This window comes from Argentina silus (assembly GCF_951799395.1).
Source record: "Argentina silus genome assembly, chromosome: 8".
In the NCBI taxonomy this organism is placed as follows: Eukaryota; Metazoa; Chordata; class Actinopteri; order Argentiniformes; family Argentinidae; genus Argentina; species Argentina silus.
Window position 1 is genome coordinate 2,491,321 of NC_139662.1, and position 9,652 is coordinate 2,500,972.

The window sequence follows — 9,652 nt, forward strand, 5'->3', positions numbered from 1 at the left end:
TATGGATGCTAGGAGTCATGTCATGTGATTTTCAGACCAATAGCGATGTGGAAGTGGCCTTGATGCTCCAGACTAAACTGACGTCATCGCGGTCAAGTTGGTAAGAAAATGAGGTTTTACACGGAGCAAGGGCGCCATCTAGCCGAAATATTTAGGTAAAGACAGCTACAGCAAGGAACAAAGAGCGTTGAAAACATTTTGCAACCCCATTACGTGGCTCTTGCCGCATTGAAATCTAATCATACGTTTATAAATCAAAAGCAAATAATTTGATGAAGGTAGCCTAATTCACTTTTGGGATTATCTGCCATGCTTTTTCGTTTTTGGTCATTAAACCTTAACATAATCCAGTGGACAAATGTAGTTTTTTTCAGTATGCTGGGAATACTATAGGGTAGGCCCACATTTGTTAAGATCATATCCATGAGAAGTAGACATTGCATTAACATTTACTTTAGTAGTGGTTGTGGCACCTGTCCTTGCAAATGAATATTAGTTTAATTGTAATGTAATCAAAGGTCCACCTATTTGAATAGGCTATTCTAAAGAAATCGTTTTCAATTACGTAGGAAGCGCTCATATTTAATAATATAGCTAAAGATCCAACATGGTGCCTGCCTATAAGATTCACCCTATTCAACCTATTCACACCCCAGTGAAGGTATTCCGCTAGGACTATGAGGTGCATTTGCAAGATTTCAAGGAGGATGTATTTTCACAAACGCATTTGACAATCGGGTTATCGCGTATTTTCAATTAGAAGCTATACACTAAACTGAATGGGGCTATTCAGTAATGGGTAAGAAATCGAATTGACTGATATGTAATTGTCAATGGGGAAGTTACATTTACTCTTTAACTAATATTGTTGTTGGTGTCATTATGTTATCTTTTCCCGCTCGTATGTAAGGTATAGTTGACATTTGAGTATACATGAAGGCATGATCTCAAAAAGAGAGAAATGTTACCACATTTGAGCTAGGCCTACTTATTGATACATTCATTTGTTAAAGTAATGTTAATACAACTCGTGTGCTGGCCGGAAAATGCTCTATCTTACGAAAATAACATTGTCTCCCAATTAGCCTCAGTTTAACTTATAATGCATCGCGAAATACAAAAAGCATACCGTTGATTTTGTCGTCGTCTCAGCGTTGGAACGGCCTAGTTGCTTTTAATCATCAGCAGCCTATAGGTGTACGTTTCCTCTAGACACAAATAGGCCTATATGCTCTTGCAACTATTTTGTTATTGCAAAACAATAGAAGACCACAAAACACCTGTTTTAGCAGCGACTAATAACCTACAGATAGTTGAGATAATCAAGCGCTATTGCATTGCCATATGCCTATGCCAAACACGGCGCTTGAGAATTAAATATATCAGGGGCAAAATGTATCGAAAGTGACGCTGTCAGGCAGAAGTCTACTTCAAAATAATGCAACAAATTCTCGGAGTGGTAGGCTTGAGAGTTTAGAAAGGGAATCAGAATGAACATCGACGTTGAGGTGTTTAAATACTACCAACAGAAGACTAGCTAAGACGTTTGGACACTACCAAAACAATTTGGGTTGCTAATTATTTCGGCGAATTCAGGGCATCCTCATTGGTGTGGCACTAGTAAAAATCTGATCGTAAAAACAATAGATGGAAAAGGTAAGCAATTTGCTAATAAAATTAGAAATTAGACAAGCTTTCATTATGCCTAAGGGATGCCTTGCTGAGAGGTAATAATGGCAAGGCAGCTAACCAACTAACGCGGACCAATCAGCAGCAAAATGGTTTAAATCGCAAGTTAAAGTTGATGTAGGTCTACATTATTCAAAGTTATATCTTAGGCTACGGAATATAAATGTTGGCTGATTAGTTTCATTGACCTACTCAGTTCTTCTTGCGAGGATAGTGATTTCTATACCAACCATTTCAATAGTGTAATAACAGCTCACTGGACTGTTTTGATTGGTTTATTTCCCTGTCGATCACTTGTGGTCTTGTTTTAACCCATGGAGTACAGGCCTTCTGCTTTGATTGTAACAAAGGTTCTATTCATTCAATTTAAGATATTTCTGTATATTTTCGTGTTCGCATGGTTCAACGGTAGACTATAGGCTATTTCAACAAGGAATCTAATTAATTTCTTCTTAATGAGTAACATCCAATATGTCATGTCCTTAATTGGCATAACACTCATTAGTTGAACCTTGATTGCGTTGTGATCACCCACAAACGACCTATTTTATTTCCAATTGTTATCTGTTTTAGTGTTGCTAATTCGCAAACAAGTGCGTAATTGTAAAAAGGAACTCGTGGGATGTAGTCTCATCTATCAGTTTTTCCTTGTTTTGGGTCAAACATGGGTTACGCTGAATTTGTGCGTAAAATTTAAGAAAAATAAAACATACAAATCGATGCATTGTTCTGTGATTTGTTGGAGGAAAATATGTAAAATAATGTAATGCAAATTAAAGTAGGACTTTATTTATAATGATTTACGTTTTACGGATATCCATAGCTTAATCTTGTGAGAATTAACGCAAGTAAGAGAGAGACAGAGAGAGAGAGAGAGAGAGAGAGAGAGCGAGAGCGAGAGCGAGAGAGCGCATGTCAATATTTTAAAAAGCCGTGTGTGAATATTGTTTCTGTGGGCACATCTGCCCCTGTTTAAACGGGAGGACTGGGTTGTTTGTTGCTGAAATAAACTAAAATATGGTCCAATGCCATTAGATAGGAGTGGGTTTTTGTACGTCGCATGCACAGACGTACTGGGCGCACAGACGCACGCGCACACACACACACACACACACACACACACACACACACACACACACACACACACACACACACACACACACAAACACACACACACGCACTATGTTGTTGAAAACATATATTTCAAAAATATAAACATGGCATAGACACATTTATGTTTTATTTATTAAACTGTATTCAGTAGGACTATAGGCTACAGGCCTTTAGCCTACAGTTGCCCAAGCTCAACATTTACCAACATGCCGCCCGTAATGGTTTGCATCAAAGAAAATTATATAACGCGTTGAAGGTAAAATAAAATGAGGTCCAATATTGCGGATTATGCTTATTTTACTTCCATTGCACCGGAGGACGGAGGACGTTTGAAGTAGCTTGCAAACTAACAGCCATTATGAATTATCTTTCCAATTTGATGAAACGAGGTTTAGCTCTTGGCTCCCCCTTGCAAGCAGCATCCGTCCACCCCATGCGCAACTGGACATTTATGGTTGCAACATGTAACGTCTTAAAGACAATTATAAATCAGAGAGTAGTACACGCAAAACACAGCAGTATTATATTAAATTCTAATATCACCAAAGACCGCACAAATGACTGCAATAGTCAGCTCCGTCATGGGCCTAGCCTATATTTACAGCTTTTCATCACGTCCAGAGGTGGGTAAGACACCTCAGTTTGCAGCATTGTTCTCATGTTAATATATTGATAGACACATGCACGTTTTGGGACTTTGAAACATTCTTTGTATTCAAAAAGTTTCAAATACAAATCCAGCTGGGAGAAACACGCATTTTAAAATCTAGGCTATACTATTTGCAGTTCAATTTTAGGCCTAGGAGTTCATTGTCTATGGGCAGAGGCTTATAATATCATGAAGATAGGCACCATGGCATATAAACTGACATACACATATTAAAAGGCTATCAGCTTTTAACTTGTGAAGAAAATAGCCCTGTTCAACACAGACTTTTTCTCTTTCACATTTCAAAAAATTCATTTTTATTGATCCTTTGACATGATTTAGATCTTTCAATGTAGGCTACATCAGCCCCAATTGATATCCAAATGATAACCAAAAAATATCCTACATATCACAAACGAATATTCTAAACACCACCATGATACATGCATTGAATAGATAGTAGTCATACACATACATAGTCACTAAAATAATGAAACATCACTAAATATGCTTGGATCGCACGAGATCAGGCGGTCTCATATGTGACATACCCGCCATTTTCTTCCCCAATGGTCAAAAGCGCAAGAGACCGAGTTTGACTGAACCCATGCACCCCGTATTGTATCCCTTTGTACGCCTTCATTGATATATCATGAATTACGATACACGCATTGAAATGAGTACACAATAAAATGTCTCTCAATCGAAAATCACATAGCGTTTATGCTATGCCATATCAATACAATTATTCATGTAACAAAAACGTTTCCAGATTCCTGTTGAGGACACCAAACTTTACTCTCCGATCGTGCTTTCAACCGAGAGAATCCTGGCCCCCTGTGGTTGATAGGCAGCAGTTTCAGGAGCCTCTGCAGCTTGATGATGGTGACGATGTGTAGAGAAATCCAACAAATTACCTACGTCATCGTCCCAGGGCCAAGGTTGGTGGGTGTGACAAGAGAAGTCTTCTAGCCTTGATCTCTGCCTGTGAGTATTTCCCTCCCCCTGTCACAACACCGCCAAGTCTGGAAGCTGTGCAGCAGCGAGAACACACACACACACACACGCGCACTCACACACATACACACACACACACACACACACACACACACACACACACACACACACACACGCTCTCTCTCTCTCTCTTTCTCTTTCTCAGTCTCTGTCTTTCTCTCTACTATTGTGTCATATCTGAATCCAAACGCACTTGGAAGCATGTATTGCAGTGTGCGGAGTCCTCTTTTTCTTTTTGTCTGAACATATCAGAATCCCCATTCTTCCGGAGCATTATCAAACATTATCAATACATTGACACAATAAACTGTGAAAATACTGTAGAAGTACCTGTTAAAGCCCATGACAACATGTTATTAAACTTTTCATGCGTGAAAACATATACATTTTACAAGGACAATAAAGTGTATTTACTGGGCGTGCTAAAGCTGGCAAAGTTACCTGCTGTAGTTTAATGTGAGGGGTCAAAGTTGAGCTCTCTACACATTCCTTTTTCCGTTCCCACTCACTCTCATTGGTTCATTCCCCTCCTGCACACATTTCCGGGCTAAAGGGGCTCCTTGATTCCACTTTATTGCAACGGGTTAAAGGTGGAGGCCTTGACATTATTGAAGTTCAAAGACTACTTTTAATTATAAATTGAAGTTAATACACACACGTGCAATCGTCATGCACATATGTTCGCGCGCGCGCCCGCGCACACACACACACACACACACACACACGATAAAATTGGTAAATCAGTAATATCTATGTCCTCTCCCCTATCATACATTTATAGATGTGGACAAGACAACAATTAGTTAAGAAACCGTTCGGGAAATGTGAGTGGACAACTTTGACCTAGCTTGCAATATCTAATTTTAGGGGTCCGTTTTAACAGAAATGCCGAAGGAATGGTGGAGGCCCAACTGTGTGTATGTGGAGGGGCCGGGGGTGGGGGAGGTTGACGTTGCGCACAGGCCCGAGTTCATGTTGAAACGTCTTGGCAAGTTTTTGTTCGTACAGCCAGTCTTACTTGTTTACTATTTACTGCGGAAGTGAACGCCATTCCCCCGAACAGACGGTGCAATTAAGAGAAAAAAAATAGCCATTTAGTGCCTCTGGCTTTATGGCAGTGTCTAGACTGCAAGAGTGGCGATTCCATTTAGTGGGCACTAAAGTAGGTTATCATTTCCTTCTCTTTCTCTACGTTTCTGAGATGTATAGTTTCTACATGTCGCTGCCTTATGTGTGCTCGAATAGTATTTGTATTTATCTATCTTCTAAGCATGCAAATATATGTAGCCAGTGTAGGCTACTCCTCTAAATCCCTCCCACTCCCACACCTTCGACGTTAACGTCAGAAGATGTGTTTGCGTTAAAAGCGTATCCATAAGGAAAACAGTAGATTAACAAAATAAATGAAATTGTTGACTTTGTACGCCAAATATAGGCTACAAATATTTACAACGATTTACAACGCATATGTGTACCCACTCTTAATTTGGCGTTATCAAAACAGTAGCCAAAACAGAACAATATCAGTCCCAAATAAATTAGCTTGACAATCATATAGGCCTGGTAGAACAATAATAAAATCAATGAAAAATCCAGTCCGTTTATTTTGCCTATATTTCTGTTTATTTCATAGGTATCTTTATATTAATGATACACAGGCCCAATGTCATCTTTTCCTCTTCTCTGAGAACAAAATACCTAGCAAATAATTTAAAGGAGTGTTAAACATTAAAGCTCTTAAAGTTGCTTGGGCAATGTAAAGAAAATAGCAGCAAGGAAAGGGGAAAGAAATTTAAAGTAAAATCATATTTACAGTCACGAATACATATTGCATAGTCTGTACAAGGAATACATTATTACATATTGTACATGTCACAGTTCAGATGGCAAAAATGTAGCCTGTAAATGTACTATTTTTGTGTTCATATTCTGGTCAAGAGGAGAATCAGTTTATGGTACACATATACAACGCCCAGAGAAAAAGGAAAGGTTAAAAGTTATTCAATATGGCTTCCAATTGTGTTGTAGCATTTAATATTCATCAAATAATACTGTGAAATGCACAATATAATAAACACAATTAAGATTCGTGATAAATAGCCTACACGGAAATTGTATTATTAACAGCACATGAATGATTATTCTAGATAATCATTTGTATCTGAACTACAAATTCCTGTCCGCAAGTAGGCTAGAGGAACATGGCGACTTATCCCCATATACCAGCCCCAATGTTCGAAAAAGATATAACCTCATCTCAACATTTTATTAGCATTGGTGCTGAACTGGGCTCCTTTTCAGACAAGTAACTTGACTTTGATTTCACTCGTGATGAGAATTCACTGAGAAAAGATTAGGCCATTGACCTACGAGTCATTGACCTATACTGACTTATCATTTTACCCTCCCGTTCACAATAGAGGGTTTCCAGAAAAATATTGCAAACGATCTCTACTTAATTTCTTTTCTTTCATTCTTCGATTCTGAAACCAGATTTTAACCTGTCTGTCGGTGAGATTTAGCATCCGGGATAGCTGCAGCCGTTTTTCTTTGTTGATGTAAACATTAAAGAAGAATTCCCGCTCCAGTTCTCGAATCTGAAATTTGGTGTATGGACATCTCTTCTTCCTTGTGCGAGGTGTACCTAGAGCAATCACAAAGGAAACGCGTGATCAGACCCATGCGATAATTTGTCATTTGCTCACATATATTCATATTATGATGGTATAGACCTATCCTCTGTTAGTGAATGCACTATTTTGAGAAGCATCAATTTGATGATAGGCCTACCAATTCTGTCAACGTCCAACACTGCAGTAATGTATCAGATAAGTCAGCCATTAAGAGTGTGTCAATGTCCCAACCGCTCAGAGCCCAAAAATATAAGCGACGTGTGTGTTTATCTGCTACACAATGTATATACTAAACGTATACCACCCCAATTAAATTCCTTTGGAAATAAACTAACAATTTAGACAATCATTTGGCGGCTGAAATGTATATGTTTATATTATATATGAACCCTCTCGTAAAGCTGAGATGGGTATCGGAATGAAGGAAAAAGGATTAAAAACATGTCCTCTGCAGTTACAGCTATTGAGCATCATTACACAGTTAGACTGGACGCCAATGGGCCTGTGTATGAATCGATACAGAATCAGGCATAACATATCCTACGTATAAAATTGAGAGGGCTCTCACCCCATATTGGCTTGGGCAAACTTAAACATAGTGTGCGAATAATTTATTTATTTTATTTAAGTACACATAGAGGAGATCAGTAATGGTAACCCAATGATGGCTGTACATTTAGCCAGAATGTGTTTTTGCGTAGAGAGCATGAATTGCAGACACATCTGGACACAAATACACTCAGCTCCACATATGGACACAAACACACACTTGTGTCTCAATGGCTGTGTTTTCAATTGGTCTTCCTGTTGTTGCAAGAAAATCACAACAATACTGAGCTAGATAGATAGATAGATAGATAGATAGATAGATAGATAGATAGATAGATAGATAGATAGATAGATATAGATTAATTGATTATAGCGATTTCATAATGCCTGTCAGAGGGACATTAGCCTATAGCTGATTGAGAACAGTATTTGCTTCCAAGTGTATAATAATCGCACAGCATGTCTTCTAGTAGGGGTTAGCTAGTTTGCGTGCAAGCTGCTAAGAGAAAATTCACAGGACGCCAAAAGCAATGTTCTGCCCAATTGGTTTTACTCTCGACAGCCCAACGAGAAAATCCCTTAAAATGGCCAACGCAAGTTCATGATCAAAGTTAGCATTTGTCACAATAGCGCGCTCTTAAAATTTCACAGACTCTAGGATAGAAGCGTCTTGTGTATAACATCCCTTTTTTTCAAAGCGCTTTCCCATCGTAAAAATTCTTCTCGTTGTAAGAAAGAGCTTTGTAGGTTATAATAAAATCCTTTGAATGCTTATAAAACTCCACATAAAATCTGACCGACAAAACACCGGGCTAGTCCCTTAACCTTTCCCCATTTACAGCTTCGGTACCTACTCGAGTGGCTGTTCTTGCTGGTGTTGCCCTCCTTGGTGGCTGATGAAGTACATGAGCCAGAATTTGTATGTTCCTCCTCATCCTCTGGGTCCTTTTCCTGGTCTTCAGCGCCCGGTAGAGCAGCGGGCTGTTGGGACTCGGTCTCCAACTTACTCGATTCGCCCTTTTGTAAACAATTATCTGGCTGATTGTCCGTGCCGCAGTATGCGGTCTCAAAAAAGCGGTCGAAACCTTGAGGGAGGACGCTGTTTTTACCCACGCCGGAGTAGAACCCTGTGGAGGGATGGTTGGAACCTGGATGGTGGTGGTGGTGGTGGTTGTACACATTCTCGTTTTTCATAAGCATTTCTGTCATGGTGGAAGGCGGAAGACAGTCCCTGTGCACCAAATCCTCTCCTGAATAGCATGATGCATAATTGCTTCTGTGGTGCCATTTATTGGAAGGGTCCAAGCCATAGGAAACTTCCCGTACCGGTTGTACTTGAGACAGATTTGTGGAATATGGGTAGGTTATTTGCCGCGACGGGGCCTGTGGAAGAAACGAAGAGACGGCAGAAAATTCGGGGACATAGTAGGTGCAGCTGGGGAGGTAGATGTTTGAGGCGCAGCCTGTTCTGTCCCCAAACTCGGATGTCCGGTCTTTGCGTGCCTGGGAGCAGAAGTTGCCCAGATTCACCGAGTTAAACATCTTTCCCTCGTACTCCGTACTATAGATAGATGTTTTTGATTCGAACTGCAGAAGGGGAAAATTTGGGAAGGCGAGATGACGCGCAATCCGTCTAAGTCGCCCGAGACACGTGATCGAAAGTAGATATTGTCATATATCAATTTGGAACACTTGGTTGTGTAGGAGTGGTTCACTTAGGTAAGATCTAGGAGGTTCAAGCGATTAATTTTCAAAACACCGCAGGAGCACTAAGAAAACCAGTAACAGATTCCTGTTTGTTGACTTAGGTTATTGCAATTACAAAGAGAAGATTGAGTGTAGGCTGTCCCCATGCTATTTGTAAATATGTATGTTGGGTCTGCATATGTTATAGCAAATGGGCTAGGTCCTAGATTATATTATAATTCGAGTTTCACAGGTAAGACTTTGTTATTATTATTATTATTATTATTATTATTACTGTTATTATTTGTATTATTGT

At 39.5% G+C, this 9,652-nt stretch overlaps 1 protein-coding gene across 1 annotated transcript; it reads right to left on the minus strand.

Annotated features, from left to right (window-relative positions):
* Window positions 1-6,879: 6,879 nt before the first annotated feature.
* hoxc11a (homeobox C11a) lies at window positions 6,880-9,192 on the minus strand (the record flags this gene model as incomplete). Its single annotated transcript, XM_083674439.1, has 2 exons — window positions 6,880-7,112; window positions 8,490-9,192. 2 exons carry the CDS (start codon window positions 9,190-9,192, stop codon window positions 6,880-6,882), a joined length of 936 nt encoding a protein of 311 aa, XP_083530565.1.
* Window positions 9,193-9,652: the final 460 nt, after the last annotated feature.